This window comes from Triturus cristatus, chromosome 4_2 (assembly GCF_964204655.1).
Source record: "Triturus cristatus chromosome 4_2, aTriCri1.1, whole genome shotgun sequence".
NCBI lineage: Eukaryota > Metazoa > Chordata > Amphibia > Caudata > Salamandridae > Triturus > Triturus cristatus.
The window spans coordinates 187,197,374-187,214,013 of NC_140586.1; the positions used below are offsets into that span (position 1 = coordinate 187,197,374).

At 43.3% G+C, this 16,640-nt stretch overlaps 1 protein-coding gene across 3 annotated transcripts in view; it reads right to left on the reverse strand.

Moving 5' to 3' along the window:
• The window catches only part of XPNPEP3 (X-prolyl aminopeptidase 3), a 242,456-nt gene that overhangs the window by 18,975 nt on the left and 206,841 nt on the right, over positions 1–16,640 (reverse strand). For all 3 annotated transcript variants that reach the window (XM_085601057.1, XM_085601058.1, XM_085601055.1), the window contains 3 exons: positions 12,100–12,162; positions 11,836–11,949; positions 3,562–3,647 (listed from right to left, as the gene is read on the reverse strand). In XM_085601057.1, coding sequence (XP_085457183.1) covers positions 3,562–3,647; positions 11,836–11,949; positions 12,100–12,162 — 263 coding nt within the window. The remainder of the gene's footprint in view (positions 1–3,561; positions 3,648–11,835; positions 11,950–12,099; positions 12,163–16,640) is intronic.

Consider the following 16,640-nt stretch of genomic DNA (forward strand, 5'->3'; position numbering starts at 1 on the left):
TTGTTGATCTTTGACTTCCGGTATTAAGAGTTTGGATAACTCAGATTTTTGTCTTGCAGGTGGTGAGCAGAAACAAGACTTCCAATAAATAGCCTTTGGTTCTGGAGACTTCCGCACAAAGAAAGAGAAAGTGCTTTACCTTGAAGAAGGTTTTATCCTGGGCCTGACCGAGCTGCCTTGCTGGTGGACTGCTGGACCTCATCGGACTCTTGGGAATTGTAGTCTCTTGAATTATTTTATTTTGATGTACTGCTGACTACTGAGATGGAGCAAGTTAAAGCATAATCTTCGCCTCCGTGTCCTTAATAGAATTGAAACTTTCCTTCACGATAGCCAATAAATGTGTCATTCAGGAGCAGTGCAAGTGCTAGACAGCAACAGTCTCTTGACGTCTCCTCAAATGAAAGGGCCAAGAGTACAACACATCTTCTCCCCTTTTCGGTCCCTAAAATTCAATTAAATAAAAAACAAGTAGTACCCAGTCTTTAAGTTCTTCTTGTAGGCCAAGTCCTGAAAATTATCTCAGTTAGTGTTCTAAAGTTTTTCTGTAAGCAGATCACATGGTTCTGCACAACGCTCAACCAGAGGAAGGTATAGATCCAAGGATTGTGTGGACTGCACACCGACCCCAGGCAACTAAATCGGCTGTTGTTTTTTAAAACCAGATTTTATTGGGGTTTTGCATATGCACTTCATTGTGTTACAATTATTGTTACTACGTATCATTGAACCATTTGGTGTCATTGTCGTCCCCGTTTCCTTCAACATTATTAACATTCCAAACTCACACCCCACCCTTCCCCTTGAGTCAATGTTGTCAGCTTTGTGTGGCATGTATTTAAACTTTAGAGGTCGCCGCGCCGTAGCATGTGCGAGATATGGGAGCTGGGGGGGTAGTCAGAGAGGGGTCGTAGAAGTGAGGCCTGTCCCATTCCCTCTCCTCCCTGTTCTGGCGATGACAGTCGTGAGGGCAAGGCCGCATCAGCGTCTGAAACCATTGCCACTAAGTTGTCAACTAGTCCTCCCCAAACCCTGGCTGTGTCCAGTGTGCCTATGCCACGTCAGGCTTCCCTCAGGAGTATTCTCCCTTCGCATCTAGCCCATTTTTCCAGTTCTCTCCTCCGATGTCACAACCCTCGTCCCTCTCGTCGGTTTCCAGTTCCTAGTAATTTCCCGCTTGGCCAAGACATAAGCAGGATCTTGAAATGTTCCTGTTACTTTAGTTTTAGCTGCGTGCGTGAACCATCCCAGTAGGCAGAGACCCGGAGTGCGAGGAATCTCCCTGTCACTAATAGGTTCGACTACAGTTATGACCTCCTTCCAAAAGGTACTCAGGGTAAGACACTCCCCGAGCATGTTTAGAACATGTGCTTCCCGTTCCGCGCATTGAGGACAAGCTGCTCCTCCGATTGGAAGTTTTTCCTAATTCTCACCAGGGTAAGGTAAGCCCTATTCAAGATATAGTAGTTTATTAACTTAACGTACATTTTGCGAGACCATTTGTGTCCTTTCTAATATGGTAGCCGAGTCTGCTTCAGGGATCGGGATCTCCAGGTCTTCCTCTCATTGCGTGCGCAAGCGCTCCATTGGTCGCTGGAGATCATTACGTATCACTTTGTAAAGGCATGAGACTGTTTTGATTGTGCCTGCTGACAGGTTCTAAATCCGCTGTTGTTGTGGTCACAGGCCGAGAACTGCGGTCTGCCAGCATTGCATCCATTGTAAGTTCTGTAGGTACAATAATAACTGCAGGAGTGAGAGAAACAGGAAGTGGTGGCTGAGTATGTTTACTTTGTTGAAAAGCCTCTTGTGCAGTCATGGAAACTGGAAAACAGCAAATCTGCTATTGTTTATATAGGTCCCAAACTAGTCTAATAAGGCATTTAGGAGAATAAACCCTGTTGTCAAGGCTGAAACCTACTGAGAGCCTAATATACCTCTTTCCTCCTCGAGTAATAGGCTTGTGCAGAGAACTTTATGGTTTGGATAGAGAGGAGAAGGGAGGGGTGCTGGCAAAAGTCCCATCCTCCCCTATCCCTTTGAGCTATGCAGTTTCTGCAGCATTCCTCTGTAAGTGAAGTAAGGCGGAAAGTATAAGGGGTTGGGACAGATTTTGAGGACTTTAACACGGAGGAGGCAGCTGTGAGATGGACTGGGTGGAAATGCTGAGGTCAGCAGCAGAACAGAGCTCCCAGAATGAGCCACAGTGGATGATGTACCTGCATGAAACAAGGACAGCATGTCCTCTAACTAGCCAAAGTGAAAGAACCCCTATGCAACTAGTGCAAGCACTCTTGGTGCTTCATCCCACAGTAGTCCAAGCACCATGCTCTGGTAGGACTGCTACATACAATCACGGTGTGCATTCCTGACTTTAACACCCTGGGATTTGAAGGTCTGGGCGGTACATCTGAAGGAATAATAATACACACATAAGGACAAGGGGATATGTAAATTAAAACTAGAATGCATACAGCAATACCCTGAGAACGCACCTTACTCTTTTCAGTAAACTGAAGGCTACAGATACAGTTACCCAAATACAGTGTCCAAAGAAACCACACTCATGCTTGACCTTGAGGTGGCCAAGGAATTCCACCAAATAGCACAGTCCCTCTGTGAGGTTCCAATGGAATATGCCAACTGTCGCCCTCTGGATCTCTCAACGGAACTCATGGATTCTGGCATCCAGGGGTGCACAAATGATGTTGCTAACTAACCCAGTCTCCTGTGTGTGCTCAAATCACCTCAGTGACTGTCACTGTAACAGCACTTGCAGGCACTCTATAATCCACCACCTTCAATCTACCCTCTTGAGCAATATAACCATGTGTCTGCCCAGGCAGCAACGTCGCTTTGCAAAACAAACTCTTCATAAAAGAAATAAATGATCCACCTCTTGACACAGTCACGCGTGAGTATGGAAAGGAATCCAATGATACTCTCATCCCAAAGGACTACATTCACATCACACACAGATGCCTGGAAGAAAAGGTACTGAACCTGTTAATCACGAATGCCAAAGGAAACTTTAAAAAAATGACTGGGACACATCACCATGTGAAAGTCTATCATCCTCCTGTGCCCAGATGCTTCCCCACTCATTGACAAAACACAGCCATTACAGAGATCAACCAATGGTTGACAATCACAAAACAACCAGCCAGGAAACCCATATCTAAGCCAATTTTCAAGGTTCCCATAACAGCAGAACCTTGATGAATCACTTTTGTGGATACTATGCCAAATTTTAAGGTTGTATGTTCAATGTGCACTAAAGTGAAATTATTATGTGAAATCTGTGTGCACTGGTACGAAGGTGATAAGAATGAGGTGCATGGCATAGATGCTAAAGTGTATGGACAGTATGTGGTGCACTATTGTGAAGGTCGTATGCATTATATGTGTTGCGCTATTGTGAGAAGGAAACTACAATGTGAGATGCACTAAAGTGAAAACACTTGAGGATAGAAACCCCGTCCAGAAAGCCTAAACACTGCTAACATCTCTACTCACAACTTCTTTCTTCTGCCCCCTCTTACCACAACCCCAGTCACTTACCTGCCATTCACTGGCCAGGTGCGAGTGATGTCACTCACGTAACAGGATGCTTCGCAGCCCCCGTCCAGAAGTACCATCTCACCATCCTGCAGGGGCGACAGGGAAGAGGGGGTTGTGACTATCACCTTTAGGCAGGCGAAGCTGTGTGTCATTCTCAGCACTGGAAAAGCAGAGGGCTGACAGATCAGACTGAGGTACACCCGGGGAGTCATGTGTGGACTGAAGTATTAAAACAGCTGTGTCTTCTCATGGAATAGCAGTGGAGGTTAGCAGGCCAAAAAACATAAGTGTTGCTTAAATGCCACATGAAGTCCCAGTACTAGATAACCATGTTAGGACTTAAGGGCAGTGGCTGAGTCCTGTGTGGGTCCCTAGCACTGGAAAAGCAGGAAAGATGTATGTCAGGATGGAGCTGCATCAGCTGAGCAGTGTGTGGGTGCCCATGTTTGAATGAAAGTCCTCTGCATGATTTTTGAAAGCTGTACTGCCCTAACCTTGAATGTTTTCTAGTATTTTGCGCAAGTGAGCTAGGCAATGATGTAAGCAGACAAATGGTGCTCCATGTGTTTTACATTTTGGTCGATAAGAGGAGGGCTCTGATGTCAGGCAGAAACCTATGTGTATCCTCACTATGAGTGAGAGTAGCTGCCACCATCTCGACACAGCTCATGTGGTGACTGGCTGTGGCTGCACAAAAACTCAAGGCAGGTCCCAAGGCCTTTTTACATGGACTCCAGTGGTGAAACTGTCTACCTGCTCTCTCTTCTGTAAAATGTTTCTTCAGTCACCATACCTGGGATATCTGACCCTCATCATATATTGACATGTAGGAAGGATGCATACTGTCTGTTTTGGAAAGTCTGGCTTACTAATGGACTTGTGAGTGCTGAGACCCATTGAACTTCATCTGTATGTGATGGCTAAAATGGTGGTTTTCTTTGTACTGGGCTGGTTATGTCCATCTTGGACATACCAGGCTGCCCTGTCCTACTATCATCTATTTAACTGGTGGATGGGGGAGGTGTCGAGACCATTTCACTTTGTCACTAGAGTAGGATCTCCCAGCCTGAGTGAAACACACACTCTGCTTTTCAGACAGAGGCCGATATACCTAATTCCTGAGCAATTCTAAAGTGGCCTTTATTCACAGACAGTAAGCCAGTGAAATTTGATGAGCAACAGAAAGTTCATCCCAACTGGAGCAGCCAACAAATATTTGAAAGTTACAGATCATGGTTGGCTCTAAAACGCCACCTTGATGGCCAAATGGTATAGATACAGTCGCATCCCCTCAAGTAGCATTTGCATCGACCAGCCAAGGAGAACAACGAGAAGGCATGTACATCAGTGCAGGAAGAAGACTACAGGACATCTGCCAGACTGCTACCCACTATCCACACTGAGCATATGTCACCTAGCTGCTCTGACCTGTAAAGAGATGGAAGACCTGCTTGCTTTCCTGTTGAGGAACTAAACTGCGTCCACCAAGAACAATAACCAGATTCCCAGTACAATTTGCAGATAACCCAGGAGAGCAAAGAACGTGCATCGGGAACGCTCAACTGCCCAGGAACCATAAGATCATAATAGCCCAGCTTCTCCGGAGTTAAAACAAGATGGACATCTCGGCCGAGGAGCTGCTTTCCAGTCTGCACATACTAAACGGGGTGGCTCCTCTGGTGCTGACCCATTCTGTGTCACAGATTTACCAGGAGGCAATTGTTCTTCACGTACTCCTCCTGCCTGCAGCGCCACTGGCTGGAGGAGGGTTTCCTGACTCCAAAGCCATTTGAACCATCTTACTGAATCTTACAGTTAACTTAGATATTGCAGTCTTGATACTTGGCCCAACTTACGGTACTGAACAGTTGACATGGGCTACTGGTATTTCCCTGGTCTGCTAAGGGTGGTATTTTCTCTGTGAGCTCGCTACCACTGGAAAACCTCAACCATACCCGTAGGTTCCCTGCTAGTAGCACCTTTTGAGACATTTACTGGGAGCTGGCCCACTACAACCCACTTCTCCCCAAATACAAGGCAGATGTGCCAGTTGGGCCCTAACTGGTCCTTGGATACTAGTCACTGCACCATGTCCCTAAGTGGACACTGGTGGCTGTATGCGCTGTCACTAGGAGCAACCAAGATTTTTTTTATGGGTGGGGATATTGTTGACTGTTGTTAACTATACTTATCAAGAGAGTATTTGTTTGATTATTATTATATGTCTTTTTATTAAATGCAAATATATAGACTATAGATGAACCCTTGGGGAAAAAAACGACAACTACAAAGGAACAGTAAGTAGGACCTTAACTGATGAAAGGCCATGTTTTTGGTTTCTTGAGGAACTTAAAGTGGTTGAGTTTGCAAGTGATAAAAACAGATACAAGATGTGGCCGCTAGGTCTTTTAATACCAAGCACAGCACCTATTAACCTGCATGGATGGCAACGTGCATCTAGGGATTCAGGCCAAATGCTGCCATCCCACCTATTGGGATGATTCTGTGTCATCATGACTTCTGGTTTTGATAGATTGATTTTTAAAAAAAAATCCTTTTCATTCGTTCTCAGACACTGTCGAGCGCTTTGGGAGTACTCATTGGCGGGTATGAGGGAGTTTTACTCTTGCAAGTGACAAAGCAACTGTGTATCGTTTGCAGGGGTAAAACTAACCAGCGCTGCAGAACCTGAGTGAAATGGTTTTAGTTTCAGAGATGAAAGCGCCAGTATTAACCGCCCAAGTCCTATCAGTAAGAAAAGACTGAAACCGCATAGTGTGACTCCTTAAAACCCACTTTCTGAAATGTGTTGGGCAAACAACTGACGGTCAACGGTGTTGAACACAGTTGAAAGAGCCAACAAGATCAGTGTGCTGACAGTACAATAGTCTTAGGTCGTTGACAACAGAAATTTCGCAATCCAAACCTGAAGCATGTGTCGAAATCATCAAGTAATCCATTACCCTCCACATAATGATGAATTTGCAGAGTAAAACTTTTACCTGGTAATTTTGCAGGATATTGTATTAAGGAAATAGGCCTGAAAGGGCTGAATGTTTGGCATCCAGTGTTGATTTTTAATCACAGAGCAAATGTTTTCTGCCTTAAACTCCACAGGAACCATCTCTTCACTAAAAGAGGAGTTGACTATGTTTAACAGAAGCAGAGCTACTTTGCATTTTTCACAGGAAAAAATCCGCCTGGTAGAACAGACCATCTGACCGAGACACTGCTATCTCACTTTTAAAGATCTTCCAACTCTGATAAAAACATAGCTGGCATTTCTCAAACACCACCATACATAAAGTTACACTTCTTATTCAGAAACATTCAGTGGACTCACTTATTTCCAATCAGATACCCTCATGGATCTTTCTAATTGTGCCAAGGAAGACCTGTGAAGGGCTACCATTTACTTGTTGCAAGGAACCCACCTCATTAGAACAGGCAGCCCGAGTTAATAGTTTTCAAAACCTTAAAAATCTCTTGTGGCCCGACCGCTCAGGAAAACATGCATGCTTTCTCAGAACTCTGGCGCAGCTCCAACCTTTGGCCAATATGGCTAACATGGGCAGACAAGTGGCCTACTGAATTGATGAGACAGCAGAAAGAGGTGATGCACTGTGCGCCTGCTAACTCCAGCATGGAAGTGATGCTGGTGCCATCAGCTGTGGAAACTGTGAAAAACAAGTCTCCCTTTCGACCCGACTAATAGAGTTGAGGTCTACTCACACAGCTGCGGAGCAGATGGGCTACAGGAGATGACTTGCTTGTCTTAGAATACCTAAGACCAAGAGAAATGTTATCGCAATGACACAATGGAGAGAAACGGGGGCAGATCCAAGAACCTTGATATGGATCGAGGAGCTGACCAGAGCAGTGGCTTAGAAAAGTTCTAGCCTTGATAGAACAGTATTGAACTTTGGATCAATGATAAGTTTAAAAAGACCCAAATGCCAGGGGTGGTTAACAAGTGTGCCTAGTAAAGGACAAGTGCTGAGGGACTGTGCCTCCACCGCAGAGTTGCATTCAATGCACAAGTGAGTGCCAAAAAACAAGTCAAGGGCATTGGCCCCAGAATGTGTAGATTCCCCACGCCCCAACTAAGACTAAAGGTCCTCATATTGTCTAAAAAAAAGTCTTGGTAGTATTGATTTGTAGTTCGGCCACGCTTCTTAAGAATATATTTTACAGTCATTTCATTTCCACTGGAAAGGACTGACACTTCAAGTTATTAAGACATGATTATGCTAATAATTATTTCTCGTTTCTTTTTAATGTTGTATAATACTCAGCTGTCTGTTTTAGGTTATGCGCAGCTGCCTAAAGGCAGCCAAGCTTTCTCATTGAACGTACGCTTTATGTTTGTAGGCCATGCTTTACACAAATGCATTTTAATAGTTATTTACACAGACAAGGCCAGCAAGATGGATCGATATTTTTAAAACCATTTAGGACTAGAATTGGCTCATATGACTATCATACACCACACCTAATTGCCTCTTGCAGGTTATATGTATCTGAAGCATATATTTAGACAGGCATTATGCATCATCCTAAAGGCATTGCATGCTTTTATTAGTATGGAGGCATTAACGCTTAGGCTATGTTTCATACGAGTGCACTTTAACAGTCATTTGCACAGACATGGCCGCGACATAGGTTGACATTCTAAGGCCATCTAAGACTAGAGTTGACTTATATGACCATTATGCACAGCACTTTATCTGTTTTTGATCAGTCAAGGTAACTAATGATTGAATGGTTTATATCCTTAGAACTCTGTATAATAGTCACAGTCTTTTTATTTTGTTTCACTTTTTAGCAGATAGGCAACACTAGCTGGCCTTTTTTGATGTGTAGGAGAGACACTAACTTATTAAATCATTAGTCTCATACTAGATGTTACTGTGCGTCTCCCTCCTAGAAATGCTGCATTTATTTGTTATTTATATGGTGGATGATAGTCACAATAACCGCTTGGACTCTTTCCTATGCTATACTACTTGGGGAAATTACTTGAAATAACCGTTAAACCACTGGGAATTACTATTAATCTGTCGGGTTGCAAATTTATAAGCCAGGATGTGTAGGATGGAGGTATTGTTGCGTAAGGAACGTGCACTAGGAAGGAAATGTTTTATGTCTCTGTATTACAGGTAGTCCTTAATATGTTTTAATCGAGTATATGTACATAGGGAATCTGTAACTTGCATATTTTATGATCAAGATTGGATGGCTTTACTGTAAACAAACAATAAATAAACTGCAACTGATTTGTAGTTCCACTCAGATATTAAAATCACATGCCATCATAAGCTTGCCAGATGAAGATCAAACATCAATTGTCAGTTCTTGTAACCAGTCAAAATATGATAAAATAGCAAACAGTGGGGCTCAGACACAATGAGCTGTCACAAGTTTACTATTTACCATCGGTGATCTATGGCAGATAACGCCCACTCCACCACCTTTTTCTGACTACAAACATGTCACAGAAGTTTATGATGCACGGGATCATGTTCTCAGTTGAAGAGGTGTAGTCACCAGAAACTAACGTTTCTGTAAGATGCAATAGCTGAAGGTGATGCTCCTCTTTAAGTGCACTGATTAATTGCATGTTCTTGATTGGTGTCCTAACATTAATGAAGTCAACTTTTATCCTAAACTGTTATTTCCACCAGGTCACTCCGTTAAAATGCAGGTCCAAATTCTTTAGAGAGGTTTGGGTGATATAGATTTTCCTGCTGCCAATTTTTAATCAAGTTTAAATCATGAATACAATAAGCGGAAAATAAGGAAATCTAAACTCACTTCAAAAACAAATATGGTGTCTTGGACGGAATGGCTGTCCACTGGCTGTATGCAAGCGTGGACAGGTGCAAACAGGCTTGCATTAGGTATGCCTCTAGCACGCTAGAGTATAATTTGTGCCATGGCTGCCATTAAGATTCCCTCCAAAGAAGAAGTGGCCCTAAACATTCAGGGTCGGACTGGGAACCCAAAGCAGCCCTGGCAAATTTTGTCAGACCAGCCCCCATACAGTGCAGTGAGTGAGCCTGACCAATACAAAGAAGTTTTTTGTGTGATTCTCCCCCCAAGAACATTTGGGGAAAAATGGTGCATTCTACAACACATTGGTCAATATATATTTAATCGTATTAGCTTTTAAAGCATAGTAAATGATGACCTTAATGTGTACCAGGATATGACAATCTTTGTTGGGGCTCTTCAATACTTCCTCACCATCACCCTCCAACGGTGCCTCTCATCTCTCCATAGCCCCTCTCTCAGATGTATTTTTTTGTTTTATAACACGTCTCATACCAATGTAGGCTGTTGGAGCACTTTACATCACACACACATACAGAGGCAATGAATCATAGATGTGTAAATCAGTGTATAGAAAATGTTACATAAGACAAAGGGGATTACAAGGTGTAGGAGCCACATGTGATCCATACAGGTAGGCACTTTTCAAGAGTGCGTGGTCTGGGGAAGCACAAACCCAGGATTCAGAACATGACACAGAGGTTGGGTTAACCTTAAAAATAAGAATTTATTTCTACCCAAAAATCCTTTTTAGCACCATCGGGATAATGAAAGACTTGGAAAAAAAACTAACTTTCTAACCAGTACCATGAAGTTGCATGCAGCTCTTTGATGGCAGTTCATAGCTCACTGTGCTAGATTACGATTGTAACTTATGAATTGCACAGAAACAAAAGAATCTCTGTGACAAAAGCAGTAACCTACTGAGCTATGCACATAAAATATTGTTCTTTGACATGCATGGTACACATTCTTTTCAGCAGGTATATTAACCCTCTGCACTACGTTAGAGGAGACAAAACTGCCACTAGACAAAACACCCATCTCTCTCAACAGGTACATTAATCACCAGAGTTAACTTCCCACTTTTATTGTTGCCCTAAAAACTGCTGACTATACAAGGAACTTTGCACTACTCTTAAAATTACTACACTGATACAACTCCGGCCCCAACTAACAAAACCTGCCCCCACCCTTCCAGCCTCCCGGGGAAACGCCTGATGGCCGGTAAGGCCAGTCCTGGCTTCTAAACAAAGCCCAACTTCAGGTAGTACAAAGCAAAATACAGGAGCAAAACTGCCAAGCAAGGAAAATAAACAATATATTAAACAAAATGTAAGTGGCACCAAGACAGACCACAAACTAGAACAAAGGAAATAAATATTAATCTAATAAAGAAAGCTAAAAAAAAATAACTTGAAGAGCGAGATTCCAGCAACTCTCTGGCCAAAGTAGCAGGCCACAGTTAAAAGCAAACTAGTTGTTCCATAATGACATCCTTCAGATAAAAAAACATCAGTTCATCACAGTCCATCTTCCATCAGACTCATTAAACCCGAAGGGACCAAAACACTTCTGAAATACATAGACTCAACCTGAACCAACCATCAAACAAGAATATTGGCCTTAGGCCCCAATGTTAATGCCCTCTTAGGGCCAGAGAACTATGAAGACGTTTGCCAGCTGTCTTGGACGTTCCTCGCTCTCTGGTTTTCGTTGTCCATCTTGATTTTAAATATGATATTTACTTAGTTGTTAATAAAAGTTCTTTTTTAAGGAAGCACAGCACTGATGATTGGACATTCAGTTAGCTATTGTTTAATCTAAATCTGAGTTTCATTTTTTTAAAGTTTGAGTGTATTAGAGAAACCGCAATTAATAAGCACATATGCCATCAAAAATCAATATAGTGCAAAATGTATACATATAAAGCATTCTCAGAGAAAATGACATGCGAGCAGAATAATAAAAGAACAAAACTCTACATTATAAGTAACTGTATAATAAAACAGGGGAGATAAAGGGGGGAGGGAAAGAAAGGCAAATGCAATATGTAACTTGTTATATCTCATCTAAATCTGAGTTTCTAACCTCCTCTACCTCTTCGATACGCTCCCCATTGCTACACTGAGAGAGTCAACTCCCTTACCGAAGAACCTTGGTTATCCATTTTGGAGAGCGTCAGCGTTGTGGCACTGAAACACCAGCTGTAAACACAGAATACTGTCCAATAACCTCTTACTGCTCTAAGAGCTCAAGAAAAGCCCTTACAGACCACATTATTGTAACAGCCAGGATACAGCACCGCATGATGGAGGTTCACAGGTGAGACTGGAATTTCTGTGTGTTTTTTGGAAAGGGGGTCCCAGTATTGGACTAACAGAGGGTACTGTGGGTCTTAAAGGAGGGTTTTTGGCATAGGGATGTCAGCGAATTTCTTACCTTCACCTGTTGGTTATTCTTTACATAGTGCAACGTGTTGGATCTGTTGCCCCCTGCCACAACAGGCGGGTAGGCAAGGATGTCAGCCCCGCGAGCTCGGCATTCAAAGTCAAACTGAGAAGTAGAAAGAAGGAGAATGGGACAGGGAAGAGATATTGGTTAAAAAGAAGCACAATTTAGAGCAAAGAAATCACTGAATAATTGTAATACAGGAGTGATCACCCCCAAGGCTTCCCATACAGGCCAGTAGCCCCAAACGCTTACCTTGGCATACAGAAAGCTCTCTTCCACTGGAGCCTTGCTTGCGCACATAGTTTCAATGAAAGCCTGTTGAGGAGAGAGGCACAGAAAGAGTGGTTTAAGAAGGCAGATTGGGCCAGCAATGGAAACCCTACCATACTGACCCCAGAGACATCACACCTGACTTACCTTGATAGACATCCGCAAGCCAAGTTACCCCCACAGAAGATCTGCCCCAGGGTACACGAAAAGGAGGTCCCGCCATCTCTTACCCTAGAGGGCATTCCATAAGCACCTCCTGAGAAAGTTTAACCTCTATCACTATAAGTAGAATTGATACACTAATAGATATCTGCTGCCCCGACTTTTATTTGAGGCACAAGTGTTTCTCTGCTAGTCAAGCCTAGAAGAATGGTTCTGTACAACGGATTAATCATTATTCCAAAGCTTGCACTGTTTTTGATGTGTGCATAATATCGCCATCTATATAGGTGAAAATATTCTATTCTTATGGATAATCAAAGGAAAAAATATAAATTTAAGTTTACTATATTATAAATAATGGAACTTACAATATTATTAAGATCTGACTGGGTCAAAGCACGTCTGTTAACTGGTTTCTTTGCAGAAAATGGCCAGAGGATGGCAGCAGTCTACAACAAAGTTGATGACAAAGGACAGTAGAAAGTGCTAGAGTAGAAAGGATCTGAACAGCTCTTGTAAGTTATCTGTAGTGAGTATGCAAAGGACAACCTCTGGTTGTGACCCTTCGCCCAGAAAATCTGATAAATGAGATGAAAGGTATCCTAGTACTCTTGTACTTCTTCTATCCCACAAAAGGATTACTCATAGTTATGGATTAAATATTCATGTTTTGCAGTGTGATTCTGTTCTGGATCCACATGCTGTGCATTATTCCGCAATCTAGTGGTTGAGTCCATAATACTTCTGTTAGTCCTCTTTTTCTTTTCTTTTTTGCTAGGCGTCATCTGTAGCCATTTGGTGATATGTCCATACAGTGTGCCTAAAAGTCAAAAAGTATAATTCCCTTTTGGTGCACCAATTTACAAACACTCCTCATATACTCACATACATCCAACCATAAATCACAGGCACAAATAATAATACCAAATTGGCAGCACAAAGGGCTGATGAACCTTAACACCCATGCACATCGTTCGGCACAGTCAAAAAGTTGTCCTGTAAATGTATGGAACAGGTACGCCCTTATTAAATAAATTAAAGTTACGCAATGGGCCAGTCATTAAGGTCTCATTGATTCATTCTGGTCCTCTATCTCTATTTTTTATCGGTAGGTCATATGTGACCCTGTAATCAAGACGCACCTGATGAAAACGGGTGCTTGCTCGAGTTAAAACCAGTGAGTGTACCACAGGGCTGATTAAATAGGAAACACAAACAACAGTTGTGGCCATGAGGATGAATGAGTGGAGAGGTTGATGTGTTTATCAAAGGTGGTGAGAGTATAAATGAGGTTTTCAAATATTTGTGCTGGCGGATATAGGAACACTTATGGTAATATGATACCTAATTGAAGTGATATAATGTACTGTTTTGAATTACACACGCTATGAGATTTGTATAAACAGATTACACATGTTTCTCTTTTAAATAGGATTGACGATTGAATATAGGAGAGAAAAAAATTGTTTTTGTCCTGAGGAAGGTGGTTCCATTGTTCTAACCCACTGAAAAGCTTCGACGCCTTGAGTTGTCATTAAATATGTACTGTACTGAACCACATTCTGACAAAGAATTGATGATTTGCATGATGTTCGGTCTATATGCTTTTACAAATTAATGCACTTAATGACAAATGTGACTGTCTTTCTTGCAGTCTTTTCCGCTTTTTTAAATTATGAATTGTGTATTATTATGTTTTTAGTTATTTTTTACTAGACATTGAAGATAAAGTACTTTTTATTAAATGGTATTTATAAGTGTTTCGATATCCAGTCTATTTTTGTACCTGTGATTTATGGTTGGATGTATGTGAGTACATGAGGTGTGTTTGTAAATTGGTGTACCAAAAGGGAATTATACTTTTTGACTTTTAGTCACACGTGGTGCCCTGTCTCTTTTGGGCTTTGTGGGGCCCCTCTCACTGTATTTTGGATACTATGTCCATAGCTCCCGGACATCAGATGTGCGCCCCGGAAGCCACTGTGCGTGGTCACCACCCTTAGTTTCTTTTTTGGGTCGTTGGGCCTGGAAGCATCAGCCAAAGCTCCACGGACGCGCAGAAAGAAGAGGACTGAGGTCAACTGATCATCATAGATACAGAGAAAATAAAACACCACAAAGGACATATGTGGAGAGAAAATTAGAAAAACACAGAATATCACGGAAAAGTAGGTGCGCCATGTGGGAGGGAAACCATGCAGTTGGAGAATGCCCTGGCAGGGGGAAGAATCTGTTGAGGGAAATGGAGAACACTCCCTTTAGATTCTGTCCTAAGTGCCACTATAAGTTTGGCAAGAAAGACAACTGCCAGGTCTGTAACGTCTGCTTGCCGAGAGATCATAGCGACGAGGGCTGCAAGGCGTGTGACGAGTTCCTTCCGAAGACGCTGAGGAGTTGAGCTAAGCAGAGACAGACACACTACGCCACCATGCAGACACAGAAGAAGGGAAGCCTGTCCTTCAGAGAGCTTGGCCTGTCGAGCAGAGGAGAACAATGTGGCCACAGAAGCAGCACAAGCCAAAGGGGCCGACGCAGAGAGAGAAGTAGTCGACCTGGAGTCACATGTCCCCTCGAACAGACATATGGAAGTAGAACGGGCCACCCCCAGAGAAAGAGAGCAAGAGAGTGGTAATGGTGGGGCATAAAATGGATGGAGGTGCAGCAACACAATGGAGGATCGCTAACTCCAACGCCCTCCTAAATCGATATGCCCACCAACACTGGGAAGAAGTGGGAGAGCCAAAGAAACACATCCTAGAGCAGTTCCAAAGGTGAGCAGCTGCACAAGTGGAAGAGGGGAAGATCATACCCAACACATGCCTGAAGTTAGCCCTTGATGCTGCAGACACAGCCAGCAGACGGATGGTCACAGACAAAACCCTGAGGAGGCACGCCCGACTACAGGTGTCAGGGTTCAAGAGTGAGATGCAGGCAAGCATCATCAATGCCCCCTTCCACAGAGAGCATCTGTTTGGCTCAGTGGTGGATGAAACACTGCAACAGCTTAAAAAGGACAACATCACGGCCAAGGTCATAGTTTTGCAGTTTTGAGGTCACTAACAGAGAGGGACAACCCTCATGAGAGGACCAGCTGTAAGAGGAAGGTTCCAGAGCGCACTGCCACAGGTGCCTTACCACCATGCAGTGCAATAGCAACCATCAGCACAACAGTGGCAGACTTAAACAGTTCAGTGCCAGCCCTTTTGGGGCAGAAGGAGAGGGAGGGGCCAGTCCTCCAGAGGAGCCAACTCGTCTACCAAGTGACTCACCTTACCAACTGTCCCAGCCCATAACACCAGTGGGAGGCAGATTAGAGGCCTTCCTTCAGGAATGGAGGAGGCTCCCGCAAGACCAATGGATCCTCAACAGTGTCCAACATGGATACTGCATACAAATTATAGACGCCACCGGGTTCAGAACAAGGAAAAGATCATACTCAGAGGACGAGAGGCATTGCCTGCAACTAGAGGTGAAGGAACTCTTGGAAAAGAGGGAAATAAAGTGCCCACAGCAGAAATCAATCAAGGAAACTACTCAACATACTTTCTCGTCCCAAAACCAGACAAGTCTCTAAGAGCCATTCTGAACCTCTGCTTCTTAAATAAGTTCATAAAGGCACTAAAATTCAAAATGACCATGCTGCAGGAGGTCATCCCGCAGCTCCGTGAAAAAGACTATATGTCAACCACAGACCTAAAGGATGCGCACCTACACATTCCCATAAACAGCAAACACAAAAGATACCTATGGTTGTAGTCAACAAAAATCATCACCAATTCAGAGTGCTCCCCTTCAGAATCAAGCCAGCACCCAGGGTGTTCACAAAATGACTAGCTGCAGTGGCGCCCAACCTAAAAAGCAAAGGAATACATGTTTACCCATACTTAGAAGAGTGGCGAATCAAACAAAGCTCATACTCACAATGCAAAAGGAACAGCAGGACAGTCATGGAACACCCTTCATGTACAAGGATTGATAATCAACCTAGAAAAGTCTTCGACATAGCCAGAGAGAGAAGATTTTCCTGGAAGCAAGAATAAACACTATGGAAGCAAGAGCTTTCCCTACCCTGAAGACAATTCAAGCTACCACAGAACAGGCTCACAACCACTACATGGGGCAGTCTTTGACAGTGAGGACTGTGGGCATGATGGGACTGATACTGCACGCAAGACCACATATGAGACCACTTCAGAGTGGATCCAAAACCAATGGTCACAGACAACAGGGAGTTGGCAAGATCTAGTGGTAGTAACGCAAAAGGTACAGGAAGAGATAACATGGTGGCACATGGACAACCTATCAGTTGGCAGGCCCTTCAAGCAACCACCCCAAATGGTAACCATTACCACGGATGCACC